General features: G+C 33.7%; 1 protein-coding gene across 7 annotated transcripts in view; it reads right to left on the bottom strand.

The window, feature by feature from the left end:
* LOC144970351 (polyamine-transporting ATPase 13A3-like) overlaps window positions 1-20,214 on the bottom strand; it is a 54,830-nt gene extending 34,616 nt beyond the window's left edge. For 4 of the 7 annotated variants that reach the window (XM_078909894.1, XM_078909896.1, XM_078909898.1 and 1 more), the window contains exons 1-9: window positions 20,014-20,214; window positions 18,966-19,051; window positions 17,993-18,160; window positions 15,893-15,951; window positions 14,866-14,895; window positions 8,441-8,608; window positions 7,403-7,550; window positions 1,346-1,480; window positions 195-264 (exon numbers count right to left, since the gene is read on the bottom strand). In XM_078909894.1, the coding sequence (XP_078766020.1) occupies window positions 195-264; window positions 1,346-1,480; window positions 7,403-7,550; window positions 8,441-8,608; window positions 14,866-14,895; window positions 15,893-15,951; window positions 17,993-18,160; window positions 18,966-19,051; window positions 20,014-20,029 (880 nt within the window). In that variant the 5' untranslated portion in view covers window positions 20,030-20,214. The remainder of the gene's footprint in view (window positions 1-194; window positions 265-1,345; window positions 1,481-7,402; window positions 7,551-8,440; window positions 8,609-14,865; window positions 14,896-15,892; window positions 15,952-17,992; window positions 18,161-18,965; window positions 19,052-20,013) is intronic. The other 3 variants (XM_078909895.1, XM_078909897.1, XM_078909899.1) reach the window with 3 other exon arrangements.
* Window positions 20,215-20,637: the final 423 nt, after the last annotated feature.

Below are 20,637 nucleotides of genomic sequence, written 5' to 3'. Positions count from 1 at the left end.
ATTTTTGTTCCTGAGTTGCATAGAATTCATTTGTTTGTTTTATTCTGATCCATCTGCTCACCCAACAGTATTTAGGTAGTCGCATCTGTACGATATGGTGGAGAGCAATTGATATAGAAAAGTGTATTATCTAAATCAATGACTTTGAGAGAACACTAAATATCCTTCTTTATATATATTCTTGAAGTACTTACCTTGTTCACTTGTACAAACAGTCATTAGCTTCTCTTCAGTGGTGACCATATTTCTAAGAGTGACCCTTTGCTGGACAACATACAGGAAATTTTGCTTTAATACTTAAATTTCATTTCATAAAAAATACTCCATTTTAAAATTTGTGGTTTTTGTAACTATTATTCAAACAGTCTCAAAAAGTTTTATCTTTTTTTTTGCCATTATTTCAGTTATTGTCTACATGATGTACAATCTCATAACATTTCTTTCCGTGCACGTGTCATAAGTCATACTTTCCCTAATTTAATTGCTGAAGAAAATCGAATCAAATTTTTTAACAAATATTATTTAAAGGAAGCAATTCTCTTCTCATGACTCTCATTTCCATCTTTTAAGTTATTTTTATCATAAGTGATGTTTGCATTCTTCATATCCCATTACTATTGTTAAGTGCTTTGAGCTTGTTGTTACTAAGAAAAAGGCTATATAAAAGCTTTTTTTTTTTAAATATTATTTCAGATTGTCTGTATTCTCATGACAATGTCACCTTAATTTCTCCTATATGGCAATGTGCGGCTATGTGGTCTAGTGGTATGACACTTGCTTTCGGATCGGAAGGTCCTGGATTCCAGCCTCGCTCGACAAATAGTTGAGTCCTTGGAATAGGCTCTTTACTCACTTTCTCTCACCATACTTAGGTGTAAAATGAGTACCTGACCGTTAACAGCGTTGTCTCTGTCGGACAGAATTGTAATATCTCCTGTCAGGGATCATGTCTCGTTCTACATGTTACATGTTGCTGTTGGTGAGGGACCCCTTGTAAAGAGCTTTGAGCACGTTTAGTGGATATTGCGCTATATAAAAGCTCAAGTTTTTAATGTATGTGTCTGCAACAAATAACTTATAAGTAAGATGTACACTTGTTACTTTTAAACCACCGGCTGACCATATACTTATATCACACACTAGTTCAATTCATCAATAATAATTCCTGTTAAAAAAACCTTCTACACTATGCCCAACAAGCAACAATCACGTTCTAAAATTCAATCACATTCAGACAAGGTTGAGATTACATGATTCTAGATATGCCAACTATAACATACCATTGTGTTTCAATTGTTTCAATATCATCATTCATGATGTAATATTTTTTTTAAATCTCATTTACCTTTTTAGTTTCATACAGGGAGATGGCAATGGATATGAATGAGATGAGAAAAATACATGCTGCGTAGTAGTAGTATTGATCGTTGCACCACAAGATGATGCTGGCAATCTGGAAGATGTAGAATGGGTTCAACACCTGGAATGAAGAATTACAAAATTATACGAGTCTTACCTTGGGAAGACGAAGTATGATGATAATTATTCCGTCTCTTAATGCTGAAGGAGTCAATTGGAGGAAGCGCTGCGTCACGTGATCACTATTTAACTCCGAAAAAGCTGCCCACAACAAGTGTGTAGTAATGATAATACACAACTAAACTAAGTACTCTATGAACTTATCCCGCGATAGGTTACACATGTGTAATATATAGCACAATTTCACCGAAAAACAACAATAATACTCAATATAGAATTATAATCATATTAATAGTAAGGGCAAGGGAGGGAAGGGCAATTGACTCCTTCAGCATTAAGAGACGGAATAATTATCATCATACTTCGTCTTCCCAAGGTAAGACTCGTATAATTTTTTAATTATTCCGTCTACTTTAATGCTGATAGGAGCCACTTGGAGATTTCAAAGCAGGGCAGGTTTTGAGGATAGTACTGAATTTGCAAAAGATTCCGAATGAGATTCAATGGGCTTTTTATAGAATCGAGCAAAGGTAGACTCCCTTTTCCATCCTGCCGTATTAAGTACATGCCATATATCTACACCCTTAGCTGCTGAGAACAAGATGCTGATCGTGTGCTGTGTGCTTTAAATATGTTAGTATCCACTCCTGACTTGGTTAGGATAAGTCTAATCCAACGTGACAGTGTATCCTTGGAGACTCCTAAGTGAGGGCTAAGGGTGCTAATAAACAATTTATTAGAAGATCGAAGTGGTCTAGTCCGTTTCAAGTATGCTCGTAGATATGTCATAACACAAATCCGCCTGTCCTCATTAAATGCATGGAGTGTAATAATTGTTTGAGGATTAGAAGGCGAGTTATGTTTAAGCAATTTACTAATATGGAATATAGCTTTGCTATCATGAATAGATAAACAAGATGATTCAATAGTCATGGCATGAAATGATTGGCACCTATGTCCCGTAACAAGAGCACATAGCATAAGAAGTTTGGCTCCTAACATAAAAAGGTTAAGATCACGAGCAGGGGAAAGTGATCTTAAATAATTTAACACAGTAGATATGTCCCAAACAGTAGTGTAACGGGCACGAGTGGGTCGAGAATGAAATACACCTTTCATAAATCTACACACTAGCGGATCTGAACCGGTCTCGTTCAATGTTGACACTGCTGACCTCGCTGTATTGATGGCACTGTATCCCAATCCAGATTGAAATAATATTGTCAAAAAAGCTATAGTAGTCTGAACATTTTTACTCATAGGGTCCACCCCATCAGCATCACAAAACTGGATAAATTTCAGTAAGTAACTATTGTACTGTTTTTGGGTGTTGCGACGCCAACTTTTCATAATTATTTTTAAGGCGTGCTTGGAAACTCCTTGTTTCCGGATTTTTGCCCTGATAAGAGACAAGCCATCAACTTAGTTTTGGATACAAAGGGTGCACAGCTGCCCTGTCTGATGCCAATGTCAATAGGTGTTTTGAGGCTTTTAGATGGACCGGGGGCGCTATCAGCATAGTCATAAGTTTGGGGAACCAAGTCTGTGTTTGCCAATTGGTGCTATCACCAACGCTCGCGATACTTTGTCTTGTTGTATCTTTTGTAGAGCCCTGGGGATCATATTGAATGGAGGGAATAAATACACAAATCCAGCCCATAAATGATAAAAGGCATTAATGGCACAGGCAGATGGGTCAGGATATAACGACATATATTTGGGAATAAGAAAATTGGTTCTAGAAGCAAAAAGATCAATTTCTGGATTTCCAAAATGATCACAAAGCTTATTGAACTCTGCTCGATTAAGCGACCACTCAGTATGAATAGATAATTTTCTACTATAATCATCAGCAATGGTATTTTCCACTCCGGGAATATGACATGCTGAAATCCATATTCCCCTGGTTTTGCACCATAAAATTAACTCTCGTGTGATGTCATTGCATTTAACTGAATGGGTTCCCCCCATGTTATTAATGTAAGAAACAGCTGTCATATTATCTACTTCTACCCGAATGTGACAATTGGAAATATCTTTGCACAAAGATTGAAGTCCTAAATAAACTGCTCTTCTTCCGTCCACATACCCTGTGTGGCAACATCATTCATAATTGCTCCATAGCCATGACCTGAAGCATCAGTTCTCATCACAAAAGAAGGGTTATCTATATGTAATCGTTTCTTACTGTGGACGCCTTCAGACTTCCACCATTCTAATTCAATAAAAGATTGAACTGAAACTTTAATATATCTATCAAAGTTATATACTTAAAATGGCGATAACGCACAAAGGAGTTGAGATGTTTTACATTTAATATCATTCGATACTTTTTCCTCTGCTCACCGGGTATAGCACGTTTCTCCCTAAGGAAAACATTATTAACAAAATCACCCTCCTCCGGTGTACATTTCTGGATAACACCATCCCTTTCATATTGTATTATCATCTCCTGTAAAGCTAACTTTTCATCCTGTTTAAATTGGATAGTATGAGCTGGTTTCATTTGAACAGGAGGGGACAAAAAATCAATTGCACATCCAGAAATACATTGAATAATAAAAGGATCAGAGGTATACATTTTCCAAGTAGATATAAATAATTTAGTTCTGCCCCCATGCAAATGGGTTACCTTATCCTTTAATTCCTCCTTTTGAATGTGTGTTGCTTGTGGTGTTGTTTGTGGTTGTTCCATGTCCTTGTATTCCCCCGAAAGGTGTTTGTCCCCCCTCCTTGACCTTTCCATGGTTGACCTTTGCCTAAAAAAGGAAACCTTTTCTGGCCATGGGACGGGTACGGGGAAAATCTCCTTGTGGTTTTTGCCACTCGAATAGAATCGTTCATGTCTTTAATCTTATCTTTAATGTTGCTCCCAAATAACTTGTCACTAACAGGATAGGAAGCGGTACAGAGAGCGTTGAGGTCATCTCTAATTTCACCGCGAAGTGACTGTCTTCTATAAATATCCAAACTATGAGAGGCATTGGTGAGCAAAGCGACTCCATCCGAAATATTTTCCAGTACTTCTTTGTTATCTCCTTTCACCATCTCCATAGCCCTGCAAACAGCAGTAATGCCTTTCATAAGCGATACCTGCACTTTCTGCAAGGATGCGTCCCTCATTCTAGAGGCAGGGGATATCTGTTTAAAACCTCCTCATTGCATTGGACAACCTCTAGTCTAGAGCAATTTGCTGGCACTGGATATTTTTCAGAGAGAGCAGTAATCGTATCCTTGGGCAGACCGTCACATAAAACCTGTGTAACACCAGTTGAAACATTCTCTGCCAGCACCTTCCCTTTCACTTCTGTCCTGCCTACCACATTCTCGAAATATGAGAATGCCTGCTCCATCATCCCTGCATCTCTACTACTGCCTGGCACCATATCAACTGACCGCGAAAGGTCAGCATTACATTCTACATCTTTACTGCCTGACCGCGAAAGGTCAGCATTACTTACATCTTTACTGCCTGATCGCGAAAGATCAGACTCAATGTCATCATTACATATTGGCCGCGAAAGGCCAATATTGACATTAGCATCTTCCTCCTCCATTTCATTAAAACGGTCAAAGGCCTCCTTCATTTGGCTCACCACTGGCACCAATCCCATCAACACACTGAGTTGCTGTTTTATTTCATTAAAGTCCAGTTCACTGCTACCAACGCTACTACTACCAGCACCGTAACTGCTCCCCTCCGTTTTCTTTCCTTTACCTTTCCCCTTCACACCTCTTACACTTCCTTTCCCAACACATTCCTTCTCGCTCGCCCCGTCTTTCACTTTACCACCTCCTTTCCCTTTCTTATCGTCCGCTCGGCTACTCTCGATTGTTTCTTTCTCCATCACTGACTCGGAACCAAAAATGGCGTTCATTGTTTGTAAACAAAGGGACCGAGATGGCAGGCGATAAATAGGTGTTAAACTATTGTTTAAAATTGCACAAGTTTTACGAATATATACACTATCCAGATGAATGAATTCACAACATATAAATTGAACACAATTCCGTTTGAAAATATAGAATAATAATAATATAGAATTTAAATCAAATTGAAGTTGGTGGGCTCCAGTGATCAACGCTAAAGCAACGCTAAAAAGTGATCACGTGACGCAGCGCTTCCTCCAAGTGGCTCCTATCAGCATTAAAGTAGACGGAAGAATTACATGATCTAAATAGTTATATCGATTGGAAAAGGGTATGGTGGAACATTTTTAAAAAAAAGAACACAACCAAAAAAATAATATTTAAAAATTAGCCTTTGTGCGTGACATAATCTAAGAAGAGTTGTCAACATTCAAAGCAAATCAGATGCTGACATAATGTACCAAGTATAAAGGCTAGAGTGACAAACTAGGGAGCAGGCACTGGTTTAAGATAAAAATCCGAAAAGTTGTATATGAAACAGTGCATGACAGAGTATGTTTTTCTCTTGCTTTATCTGGCACTGATTCATACACACTTTTTCAGATATTTAAAACGGTTAGAGCAATTTTTTATCCAGCTCAAAAATACTGGTGATCTTGAACAATACGAGGGTATATATTTTAAGGATCAGGATGCAGAAATCAATATTAGTATTAGCCACAATCGCCAGGATCCAGTGAGAGAAATTCTCTATTTGATGGCCTGAAAAAATGATAAACAATAAAGTATGGCAAAGGGCAAAACAAACACTAATAGAAGCTGGCATTCAATATCATGTTTGGGGGTAGATTTGCAGGTCAACCACCAACACCACGAGACAAGCTCTTTACAGAAACCCTGACAGGCAGAAAAAGAGTGGTACGAAAGAGGCCAACTATAAACCACATAGAGAAAGAAACGTTAATGTTGTTGCCAAGAAGATAAATTGGGGAAGAGAGAATAAAGAGACTACTTAAGGCCAGATATAAATGGAGGAAACTTGTCAATGGCCATACCCCAGATGGGGCAAAATGCAAAGTAAGCAGAGAAGGAAAATATTTGATGAGTACACATGAAAAAAAGCTCTTTAAAACATAACCAACCTGTTTAACATTCAAAATTTTGATATGTCAGCAGTAGGATGGTTGTTAGCAAAGAGCCTTAAATAAATACAAGGTCATAACAACGATGCCCCCCCCCCCCCCCCCGCCCCCCTAAAAAAGGTAGTCCTTCAGGGCCATGAAGCCCAAGGAGAGAATAGAGAGACTGATTGAGGACAGAGATAAATGGAGGAAACTTGCCAATGACCATACCCCAGATGGGGCGAAATGCAAAGTAAGATGTTACACTAGGAAATGAGAAACAAAAAATAAAAAGTGTGTCGTTGATCCTAATATTATTACATAAGAACAAGAAGAGAAACAACTGTTTATGACCCCAATCCAAAATATCTTTTCAAACAAATTCCTTGCTCCCACTCACACATAATGGCATTTGTGGCGATTGCAATGAAATTTTTCAGCTAAATTTAAAACTTAAGATGGTTATTTATGGAATGACTCTATTTATTGGTCACAGTGAAAATAAATGTGGAGAGTAACTTCCTTTAAGTTGAAAACAACAACAACAACAACAAAAATCATCTTGCTAACCAACATACAAGCTCCACAATACACAAGGGGAAAAAAGTGAAAGCAACTTCAAATGATATAAAGTAACAAACAAAAATGAATTTAAGTTTTAAAAAATAACAAAATAACAAACATTGAATGTTTCGGGCTCAAAACCCTTCTTTAGCCAACAACAATTTATTTTTTTATTTTTTTTTTTTAATCGTTGGCTGAAGAAGGGTTTTGTGCCCAAAATGTTCCAAGTTTGGTATTTTGTTCTTTTTTGAGGGCGTTATGTTCATTTTTTAAAATTACATTTTACAGTCTACAGATTCTAGCAGTTTATAATCTCTTTATCAAATGATAAAATGGCACTTGAAAGTTCCTTTGCACATGCAACTCACCTCTCCCCAAAACAAAGCAAAATATGACGGAACCTCAATCTTCATGCTGTTTGAGCCATGCAGACTGAGTTTAGAATGGCGGTCTTCACCAGACATGCCTTTGTAATGTTCTTGAATGGACAGGCATGTGGTCCCGGTTGACAGATCCCTATGGGCAGAAGAAACAAAATAAAACAGAATTTAGGATTGTGGACATTGTGATGTTCCCTTGATGACTGCATCTACAAGATGGAAAAAAAGTTGACAATAACATTTTTTTAAAAATTTCAATAGCTTGTAACAGATCACAAATAAAACAAGTGTACAAAAATAACAATCGTTATTCTGCACAATACGTTTGATACCGTTAAGTTCTCCCATTGATTCCAAGCAATCCCCACCCCATTTTTTTTTTAATGTTACAAACAGAATCATCCAGCTTCTAAAAACAATATACTCGTTTTAAAACTTTGAAAAATCAACTAAAAATAAAAGGAGCTCCCCATGTCAACTGCACCCTTGGTATTGTATTATACAATTGTATATGAATAAAGAAGGGTTTGAGCCCATAACAATTTTCTATGCATACTCTATCTTCATTGAAGTTTTAAAATTCCTTTTGAGCAGACCTTTTCAATTTCAATATTTAATTTAGTCTTATATAATAAATCTCTGAAAATTTATTAATTTGCTCACCATGCTCATCACAATCTCATAAGAAAACTCTTCACAGTTACAAACAGGAGATTTGTATTCATCTCCCTTAGCAAAGTGAGACACCATTAATTAAGAGATTTATTTTGTTAGGTTCAGAAGTATTTCAAAGATAGAGAGTTGTCTTTCAACATTGTGAAATGATATGAGACAATACCTAACCATTTCTCAGATTTAAACAAAAATTAGGGGCGTTAATCAATACAAGTTGTCTGCTGCCAAGAGCAATCGTTTATTTCATTTAAATAAAACTTTTCAAAAGCATCATTACATAATATAAATCAATCCCACACAAATTAAAATAAAAATTTCATTTTCAGAGTACTAACAGATAAAAAAACTTACGTCAGCTTTTTGAAAGTTTGTTTTGATTGGTCCCAAAGGTAGCGGGTGTTCTGGAAGTCAAAGTAACGCACCCTCATCTCCTCATCATCAATCCAAGAACTCGAAAGATGTGCTGTATCATCTGTTGTTTGGACAGAGTTTGATCCCATATAGCTGCCATTTTGATCTCTATTTCAAAAAAAAAAAAAAAAATAGAAAACTGGTAATAAGAAAAGTAAAAATGTTTGAAATATCTCAATGTTTGATTTTGGAACCTGATAAATTATACATTGTAAGTCTGCTAGTGACTACATCAATGAAAAATTAAATAATTGTTGATTTGGCTTGTTTTTTTTAGTTTTGTCTGGTATTTTTTTAAAAGGCGATATTACATGTACCTGGACAAATGGCAATATTATAGAATTGTTGTAAATGCAGCCCTATGCTGGATTTTAAAAAAAAAAAAACATTACAAAAAAGACATCCATTTAAAACTCATGGATAAAAAACATATATGCTGTAATGCAAGGTCAATTCAAGTTTGTGTGTGTGTTGTTTGTGTTTTTTTCAAATTTCATCACAATTTGACAGTTATGACCTGGCAACCCTAAACATTTTTCCCTGTCTCGTGCAGGTTTTGACATTTGAAAGATTTGGGGGGTTTTTTGTTGGTTTTTTTTTGGTTCTGTTTCTTTCTTCTTTTTTTTTGTTTTAAAAGTGTATATTTTTCATTTACAAATATTCAAAGCCTTTATCCCACACCTTACAAAATCTTGAAACGACTGCATAATCTATCATCCTCAAAACTGCGACCATATGAGGAAAAAATCCCAATGAATCTGTTAGTTATTTGGAAAAGAATGTAGGAAAAGCAGAGATATATACAAGCATAATGATAAAGATTTGGTTGAATGGGGTAGTTACAGAGACAGCTGTGAGACATGGAATTTTAAGTCAGAGCTCGTCTGTACATACATAAATCAATGTAGTGTTACTCGCCAAGACCAGGGCCAAAACACAACTCACATCACTCTAATGGAGAAGTGCCATGAGTGGCTTAGATTACAACTGAATAACTTGTTCTTAATTCCGGCGCATTGGTTCCAAGCCAACTAGTGCTTGACTAGAATTCTGACCCTGCCAGCTTTGGTATATTTTCTTGTACCGGCTTATGGCATGTATCTCGCAAAAATTACATGGCCATGTTATGTTAGTTTGCATTTTTTAGCATAAAGGAGGAAATACAATATGATGTTTTGTTTGGCTTTTTTGTATTGTCAAAATTAAAGAAAAATTAAAATATCATAACAAGAGAAAATGTGATATATTATGATGATGCCCAAATATAATACAAAACAGCTAGCGTTGTTCGTGGTTATCACTTACAAACCTTCTTGTATTCCTTACAATAGATAGTTTATAGACAAATAAAATCATTTATAACCCTCATGATAAGTAATTTTTTTCAATGCTTTTAAACATGAAATTTTATTTTGTAATCGTGGATATATTGATTATAACATTTTTTAGTCTGACCATTACCCTTACACAGTCTTAAACTATGATGGCACTGAGATACAATTAATTTATCTTCTGGAGAGAAAGGTCGACCGAATAGTCTTAATAAAACCATAGTCTCAAACCATCCTTTCATGCAAGGTGTTATAAGAAGTACATGTTTATATATTAGGTAATCAAATCCGGTTACAGAGGATTTAAATAAAGGAATACTAGGGTTCCATTAGAAGAAAATGCCCTTTACAACATCAAAAAGAAACCAATTTCCTCATGAAAAAAAAAGAAAATGACTTTCAGGTAAGCTTATAAAAATGATGTTCCAGGGACACTTCAAATTCATATACAAAAAGTAAAAATTAGTGTACTTTTCCAAATAAATACATTTGTAAAATATCACTAAAAATGCCTAATATGAAATTTTCATATAATTACGAACGTCAAATAATTGAAGTTTTTAAAATTAAGTTTTAAAATCATCTTACACAAACCTAAGGATTGTAATGTGAATGGTTTTTTTTTTTTGTTGTTTTATTTTGCTCATATGATTTTGTCTAATTGTTCTTAACGGACATTTTTTCACCATAACAGTGCACAATTGAATACAAAGACAATTTTAACAACAACAATAATAATAATAATAATAATAATAATAATAATAATAATAATAATAATAATAATAATAATAATAATATCAAAGCAAGAAGATGCTTGAAAACATAGGATTTTAAATTGAAAATAAAAGCAGGAAAAATTATTCTAGAAAAGGTAGCTAAATCCCCCCCAAAAAATATTTTAAAAAATAAATAAATAAAAATTCACAATTTCAAAGAGTCTTATTGGCAAAACTCAAAGCTAGTAAAGAAAATTAAATCCTACATCTTAGGTAAAAAAAAAAATACCCAACAAAAACAAAAAAACAATCATTACATAATGAAAATGTTGCTGCCAAAATCTCGAAGAAATAAATAACAATAGGAAATGAAATTGAAGCTTCAATTCATTCAACGAAGACGCATAATGTGGACATTTCAGGTTTCCCCTTTATCAACAAAAACATGATGAATGAACCACTAAGGATCTTAACTACGCCATTCTCACATCTCTCATTCGTCCTCAGTGTTTCTTCATCAAGTTTAGTAGATAAAGTGATACCTGAAATATCTAGATTATCTGTCTTCGTTGAATAAATAGAAGCTTCCATGTCATTTCCTATCGTTATTCATTACAAATTGGAAAATGAGAATTGATTGGACAAGTCATTCAAATATTCAAAGATCAATCACACAAATAAAGAAAAAGGTTCTTTGCAATCTTACAACTTTGCTACTAGCCAAAAAGATTATTTTTAAAACCCACCACTAGTCAATCCTTTTTTTTCACATAACACATATAAATTATCGTGTAAAAAACGAAAGGAAACAGAAGAAGAGACGTGCTTTGTTAACAATGAAATTGACAACTACATGAACAAATCATAGGGACAACCCACTCTCATAAGTTCATAATAATGGTGAAAAGACAATAAAATAGTGGCCATAGCCTATTACTATTCACACATTTTTCATAGCCTGCTTTGCATAAAAAAATTCTCCGACTTTCAGGTCGCAGTTTTTGTACTCTAAAATGATCCTCCGAAAACCAGCCTCTTAAATCACTCTCTTTCTTATAGATGATTACTTCTTTACCAAGCACATAACACAGCAATCATATCTAATGTAAGGGAGAAAATCTAATTAAAAACTTGCACATGTAATTAACTGATAAACACTCTTAAAGATTGATTATAATATTTTTTCAGACTGATAGGTATTCACGTACATTTTTGATAATTTTTACACCTTCATTTGAGAAAAACTGAACTACAAGAATGTCAATTGTTTTGTATTGTTTAAATATATCAGTCCTTTCTACTTTTTAAATGTTTAATTTTTACTGACACGCTTAGGCACTCTTAGTTTTAGGTTTTACATCAGACCCATTCATACTTGAATGGACAGTCTCACATCCCTCAGATTAATTACAATTAGCAATGAAAGTCATGATTGAATTTTGTGTTGAAAAATTTACAAAAGATGCACATCCTATCTAATAGTCCAAAAGAATAAGAAATCTCATCATTAAACTGCTTTACATGATTGACTAAAAAAAAGGCCTGGAAGGGAGGGTACCTTTGTTTTAAATATGTTTTTTATCTAAAAAAAAATAAAAAATAATAATAATAATAATAATAATAATAATAATAAAACAAAAGCAAAAACAAGTTGGCACAATCTGCTGTTAAGAATGCAGCTGCAAAAGTAAATTTGAAAAATGGCAAAACTCAAATTCCTGTGCCAGTTAATCTTTTAAAGCTCCTCTCCTCTCTCTCTGTCACCTCTTAATGATTCACTCCAATTAAAAACCCAATCATGTTGCTACCCAAGAGGCCAGCTAATAGGCTGTGACCACTGTACCTTGAAAATAATAATTACCATTCAAACAAAAAGACAAGTAATGCACTTATAAGTCATCCATTCCAATCAGATTTGAAAATCTAAATTAAAGGAGATATATAAATATGTAAGCAATAGGAATAAAAAGGAATGAGTTACGCAAACGTCTACTCAAGTTTTAGTATGTAGCAAAGAATGGAAGTGCAGTTACATGCCACCCTCTGAACAGGGTGTGCAAATAACACATAGTACAGTCCAAGTCGGTATTGGGGACAGCCGCTTATTTGGGACAGCCGATTTATAGAGACAATTCCGTGAGAACAATTTTTTTTCTAAATAAAAAGTCATACACTTTCCAATTCCCAGCCGCATAATTGGGATGGCTCACTGTTTAATGGAGATGAAATTTGATAATGACTGTCCTCATAAAAGAGCTTATTTGTGTCTTCAATTGTTTAAAATGTGGTTCATAAAATGCAAATTAGTCTAATGGGAGGGTCAACCAGGTGTGTTGTCGTACCGTTCATCACAGAGTTATGAACAATAGAATTTACCTGTATCCCCTGTTTGAGTCTATCACGACAGTGTGTGGTTGAACCTATTGTCATACTCATCAAAGAGACGTGAACAATAGAATTTACATATACCCCGTGTCTATGACATCGACTTCCCTCATTATGTTCATGGTCATGGGCCAACTGATCAATGGTGCGTTGGGAAATGAGTGATGGCTTTGTTCAAGGCTGTTTCTACCAAATGGTTTGTTTGTTCAATTGGACGATTAGATAGGCAATGCATTCTTAATGCGTTGCTTACTTATGCAACCACTATGAGTGGAATATACGTTGTTTTGAGCAGTTAGATGTGTCTCTAGTTGATTAATGTGTCAATTGTTTTTCAGTAAGATGTGGAATGTCACTCAATTTCAAGGCCGCCGCTTAATCGGGACGTCGCTTAATTGGGATGATTCGTCGAGAACCAAGCCGTCCCAATAAACCAGCCTGGACTGAACTTTCCACTTATTATTATTATCATTATTATTATTATTATTATTATTATTTATTATTATTATTATTATTATTATATTATTATTATTATTATATTTTTAATATCATTAATATTATTATTTTTATTATTATTATTACTATTATTATTATTACTACTATTATTATTATTATTATCATTATCACCAGTCCCATTAATGTGCTATGTGAGTTTATCACTAGTATTTGCCTCTGTGAGTGTATGCCTATTATCTCTATGTGTGTGTGTGTGTGTGAGAGAGAGAGAGAGAGAGAGAGAGAGAGAGAGAGAGAGAGAGAGAGAGAGAGAGAGAGAAAGAGAGTGAGATAATGTCTTTGTCTTTGTTATTGATTTAGCAATGAATGGAACCAAACATGACTTGCAATTTCTGGACAATAAAGATTTATTAATATTAATTATTTATTATATTTTTATTATTATTATTATTATTATTATTATTATTATTATTATTATTATTATTATTATTATTATTAAAATAGAAAACCCAGCAATCTAATCACTGCTGATGAGATACAAAGGCCAGAAAAAAATATGACAGAAAGCAGTCGCAAAAAATGTGTTTGCATGTATAATAAAGTTTAATAATCGAAGAATTATTTTCACTATTGTATACGGATTTTCGGTCTGGAAGCTTATCTTATCGTTACTATTTTATTTTTTCATACTTTGAAGCATGGGAGATTGACATTCCAAATAAAATGTGCTCTGACAATATAAATACAAGTTCAAATCATAGATGCATGCAAATTCGTAACTCAATAAAAGCAAGGACCTCCCCTCAACCCTCTCCCCACCAAAAATATAAACAAAAATACTATAAGAATCTAAGAATCCTATGATTTCAATCCAGCTGACATTCATAACTGTAAACACATAATTTGATTACATTAATTATTTTCCAATAAAACCTATAAAATAAACCCTGGTTTTAAGAAATATTGAATGGACATCATCTCTCAGTTGGTGATTTTTTTTTTATCATTATTATTATTATTAAAACGAATTGTTTTTTTTTTAATTATCTTTTCCATTTCACATTTTTTTATTTTGCCGTCAATTACAACTTGGAATATTTTTCTCCAACTTTACAGGGTAGCTGAAGTGAAAGAAATAGAAAAAAAAACGTAAATCATGTTCCAGTTTCCAGCAATTTCAATGGGCACAATAATATTTGCAATGCTATTTATTTTAAAACGGTACCAGCTAATTCAATAAGGTTAGGAATTATATAATTCATATATGCACATTACCTCACGTAAGCCAGGGATAAATTGTCAACTAAAAAAAATTATAAGGAAAAGAGTGGTTGCCAGGCGTTTTCTAAATGGGTCAGTAAAATATATTAGTTGAGTTAACAGAAGCCTAGAGTATTAGACCAGTGATTGCACAATAGCCACAAAATAATAAAAAAATAATTCTAAAAATCTCTATCAGATACAAAGTGCAAATTACCCATTATCTGTCTGGGTGAAGTGAATACTGCTGCAAGAGAATGATGAAATCATCAAATTAGGCATAAATAAAACATTACCTTGGGATAAAGTAAGTGATGTCATGTTGTCTTGACAGATCAACATTAATCCCATTAAAACAATACGATAAATATGTTTGTGTGTTTAAGTTTAAGTGAAATAATATGTGAACTTGGATTATGGAATATTCCAATGATATCAAATATCCAATAAACAATAAAGCCCAATGCAGCTGAAGTAAACTGTAATCTCTTCCATCAAAAAATGGATAAGTAAAACATGTGTTTTATAAAACAAGGAAAAAAGAGCCACTAACGAGATGAATTATGGATTGCCGTATTAAATAATTCTCTTTGAAACAACCACAGTCGTAAAATGGAAATGAAAATTAAGAAGAATTAACACACTTCAAACAGGATTGGAATTTCTTGAGCAATTTGAATCAAACAAAAAGTATCATTCCTAGCAGGTTTTCAAACATTCCTGTTTCTTTTTGAAAGGAAAAAAAATCCCATTTTTCAAAATGAAAAACTAAAATATTTTTTAAAATTAATTTAATCATAAAGGAATCAAAACATCATTTTGAAAAAACAAAGCCAAAAGACCGACTGTTTAGCACAATAGAATTAGAAAAAGCAATGCAATTTAGTACCTGATAAATAGTTGTGGTAGTGTAATGGAGAAACTTACTCATGACCCATACGACAAATGAAACATTAAAACAAAGACCAAAAATTGATTATTTAAAAAAGATCTCTGTCCTTTCAATCTAAGTAATCAAATATTGATAATATTAAAAGTGCAACTGAATGTTTCACAACTTCTAGCAGATTCTATCATAACAACACGTAAAATGCATTACATTTTCAAATCAGAAAAATTTAGGCGAATAAATTCATGCGCCAAAAAAAATGGGTTTTGAAGCTTTAAAAATTGAAATCAACATTATAGCAGAAGATTAAGACAAGAAGTACTGATTTTGAATGTTGACTTGAGGCTCGACTTACCCTCCAAGAAAATCTGTCAGGTAGGCAACATTCACAACACTCATGAAACCATATTGAGTCTGTGGAAGAAATTAACCAATGATGTCGAGCCACATAATAATAATACTTATACAATTAATAATGATGATGATGATGATGATGATGATGATGATGATGATGATGATGATGATGAGTGGATGATGTAATAATAAAATAATAATAAAATAATAATAATAATAATAATAATAATATGATGATGATGATGATGATGATGATGATGATGATGATGATGATGATGATGATGATGATGATGATGATGATGATGATATGATGATGATGATGATGATAATGATGATGATGATGAATGATGATGATGATGATGATGATGATGATATGATGATGATGATGATGATGATGATGATGATGATGATGATGATGATGATGATAATAATAATAATAATAATAATAATAATAATAATAACAACAACAACAAGCACTAAATCTATACATAGGCTTTAAACGCTACCTGACATTACATCACAAAGTGTAGTTGACAAATAAGATGCACCGAGCTTAAAATAGCATTACAGTCATGTCTCCATATGTACAGGCCTGTAAATGGTTGGTGAAAAAAATTGTCGGAACTCTTTGAACACGCGAAAATTGACCAACAGGACAAAAATATAGATTAAATAACAAAAACGACATAGATATGACACGTCAATTTCCCCAATTCAATTAGTTGTAAAATGAAAGGAAGAGAACAATTCCTAGCTTTTTGAAGGATGTGTATCTTGTGCTTGACACGCTTTATCTTCGCTCTTGTTTGTGTTAAATTTTTAAGCTGATTTTTTCATTTATTTGGATTACTTCTTAGAAAAAAGAAGAAGAAGAGGAGGAGGAGGAGGAGGTGGTGGTGGTGCAGTCGTGTGTGAAGGAGGAAAAAGAGAAAGATTTAAACAATCATGGCCGTAAGGAAAGAAACTTCCGCTGAGAACAGTCAATCACCTTTTGAAGAAAGATATTTTTTTCGCATTATTTTTTTCTGGTTGTCTTTCAATCGGAAACAAAATAAATGTAGGGAGGAAAAAAAACAACTGAAGATTTGTGTGTGTGTCAGTAGCAAATTGGAGAGAAACGACCCGATCCGACACACGCTGTGCGTGTTAGTTGATTACTGACTAAGTGTGTGTTCGACGACTCATGACAAGAATGCAAAACACTGTCATCCTTCTCTCTCGTCTGAGGCAGAGTAGGCAGTAGACAGTAAATATATCCACGTCTAGCGGAGCGTTTAGGGGGAATGATAATATATCTAGCTGACTAGTTTGTTTTGTCTTTGACGAGACAAATAAAAAGTTGTTGTTTTTTTAAGTCACCGTTCGAAAAGAAAAAAAAAAGATTTTTTTCGACGCACGAAATTAAACTCTTTTATTTTCTTATTTGTTGGTTCTGTTTTTTGACTTAACGAATTTTATCTTTACTTTTAATTTTTTTTGTTTTATGTCAGCACTTAACAAAATATATATCGTGCAAAATCACACTGTCAGAAATCCGACAATTGTCGGAAGATTTACAGGACTGATTTATGTAGTTTTGACCTCAGACCTTGGTAATCTAAGCTCATCATTGCAGCAAATAACCACTCCTCTTCTCTTTGCTGAAGGTACTGACAAAATGAAGTTGTAGAGAAATTACAAGAAATATAACTTGAGATGGGTACTTTGGTGAGCATGTGAAAAGGTTCATAATATTTAAGGATGATTGAAAATCAGGAGAGTCAAACACACGTCAGAGATTAACATTTGCCTAAATTTAAAACAATAGGCTGTTTATGCTTAATTATATCAATATCAAGTAACAGGGTTTTGAATGGTGTGTGTTGGAATGTGCAAACTGACTTTTCATAATGAAAGATACCTGTTGATTATTGCACACACATTGTATCGCATCGTTGGTTGAGAGGCGGAGCTGTCTGTCAGTGACTGGATTGGATCGACAAATAAGTTACTTACCTTTGTTTTTTTGGGTTTAGTCTTTTTTCTCGGATTTTTATTTCTGCATTGTAAAGCATTATATAATACCTAACTTTAAAGATTTCTATCTATAATAATCACTGACCTTGAGCAACAACTTCTCCGCCTTGTTGAGAGGACAAGTCGTAGCCTTAAAATAACACTCCAATTCTGACTTCCAGTAGACAACCAGCAACAAAAGACCACCAGTTAACAAGACAAAGAGGTAGAACAATACTGTCTTCCATGTGGATTTTTTGTAACCCCAACAGTCCTTAATGAGAAATAAGAATGTGGGATTAGAGTCAGAAAATTAAATACCAGCATCTAACAGTTGAAACTTAATAATGATGACCTTTGTATGGAAGTAACCTAAGCTCAACCATTTTCCATTCCATTTTCAGATGACTAAATTTCAACTTTAAACCTCTACATAATATAAACTTGTCTGGCGTGGAATAAACCAGATCCGCTCCAATATAGACAAGTTCAAATTTTTACTGTAAATAAAATTAATTGATAACAAACAAAACAAAAAAATGAATCCTTAAGGCTATGATTATGACATATTTTTTTTAATCTTGTAAAGTTGATTAGATATGCATTCAGTATCTTTATAAATGATGGCTTTATTTAAATAAACAACAGTCTTAATAGGAGCTTAAAATGTAATTAAATTATATCTGTATAATTTTTATCAAGAAGAACTCATTTGCACCATACTCGAGATCACAGAACTATGTCAAAAAAGAAGTGATGCCAGAAAAAGAAAAAAATGGCTGTTTTTTATATTTTTATCAGACACTAACCCATAAGAGATTTAGACTTAATTAGCAAACGAGACAATTTAATGTTGGCATTTTTCTTTTAATTCAGGGTTTTTAATTAAATGTGGACAATAAATTTCAACTTTAGAATTTTAATGTAAGACCCGAATTTCTTTCTCCATTATATTTGTCAATTTTCCTCATATAACGGTTAAGAGCACAATTGCAGATATTAACAAATTATCACTTCACTTTTTAAAAAAACAACGACAACAAACACAACAACATATTATCAAAGAAATTTGGCCATACCAATTGTTCATCTGTTCCTTTGTTAAGTACTGTATGTGTCTTCAAGAGAGAGTGCTGGGATGGTAACTCACGACACATAGTGCTATCTGTAGGGAAACACCAAAGAACAAAAGAAACAATGTTCAAATGGGTATATAAATGTTTAAAATGTGATGTTTAAAATATAGAACTCCTTTATCAACTTTCCCAAATCCCAAATATGTTTTTTTTTTAAATTAAAAAAACAAAACTATAAAGCAAATTAATTTTGTCAAAGTCATTGCCAACATGCATTCGTTTATTGAGTATGAATTATCTAAAATAATGTAAAGTTACATTATCAACAGGGTCATCAGTTTTGAGAGAGTTGGTCAATTGGGGGTTTACAATTTTACTCAAGAAAAAGAAAAAGGAAAATGTCCTTAGTGGGTGGGAAGGAGTTAAAGTTAACAAGGTATATAGCAATGCATAAAACAATACCAAAAAAAATAGAATTAAGAGGATTTGGGCTCTCTTTGGACAAGCCTGGCAATCAGACTGATCATTGTGGACATAGCATAACATTTTAAAAGGCCAAAACAATTCTGATCTTATCAAGATTACCTATCACATTGACAATTGTCTATACTATTCAATTCAGTCCTGGCTGTTTTAAGTTTTACCATACTCACCACTCACACCAACTCAAACTCACACATGCGCATGCACACACATACATACTTATACACAAACAGACATACAAAACAATAATGATCTCATTTATTCAAACCAATCAAGGGTACTGTGACCGTTTCAAAATAAAGAAGCAACACAAACGTTTTGTGAGGAGGCAAAGAAGATGCCAGGAGTCAGGAGTTTTCAACACAGCAGACAACGCTAAAACTCAGTCTTTTGGATGTCTTTTTTTTTTAATTTTAATTATCATCATGGAAGGGTGGGGACGGGAGAAGAGTGAGATAGAGTAAGTGTATTAATAATCTGACATTAATTTCAATCTCATTCATTTCAATGTCATCATCATTCTCATTCATGCGGAATTAATTAATCATTAATCAATATAGAACATTACCTATCTGGGGATTCATATTTGAAACAATATACACGAAATCGCATACTGGTCTTATAACATTTAAGTTACAATCTTTTTATTCCAGCGATTCAAAAATGATTTTCCAATTGCCTGTTTAGCCTGAGATTATAATTCGGGTTGATATGTTGACAGCGGTGGGAGAAACGTCAACCATTTATCAAAGCAACAAAATATTAATCCAAGTTTTTATTTTTCCTGCCATCAACATCCGCTTGAGTTAGCCTAGCTACCCGTTCAATATATACCTCAAATTGATTGCTTGCGTTGCCGATAACGTTCATGCGTTATACTCTCTCTCTCTCTCTCTCTCTCTCTCTCTCTCTCTCTCTCTCTCTCTCTCTCTCTCTCTCTCTCTCTCTCTCTCTCTCTCTCTCTCTCTCTCTCTCTCTCAATTTTATTATCAATGCGGATAGATCAGATGGCCACCATGACGAAGGGAAAAAAAAATAATAAGACCATTAGATTAGTAAATAGATAACCACAATGTCGGTCCTGATAGTTCTAGCTATGTAATCTTGTTTGTCATCCATCTTATCGCTCTTTGATGTACTTTTTCAAGGGTGTTAATACCAATACCATCCATTATGTGTTGATCCCATACAG

This window comes from Berghia stephanieae, chromosome 4 (assembly GCF_034508935.2).
Source record: "Berghia stephanieae isolate SIO BIC M18660-M18661 chromosome 4, UCSD_Bste_1.3, whole genome shotgun sequence".
Lineage (NCBI taxonomy): Eukaryota > Metazoa > Mollusca > Gastropoda > Nudibranchia > Aeolidiidae > Berghia > Berghia stephanieae.
This window is presented reverse-complemented; position numbering and strand designations above follow the sequence as displayed.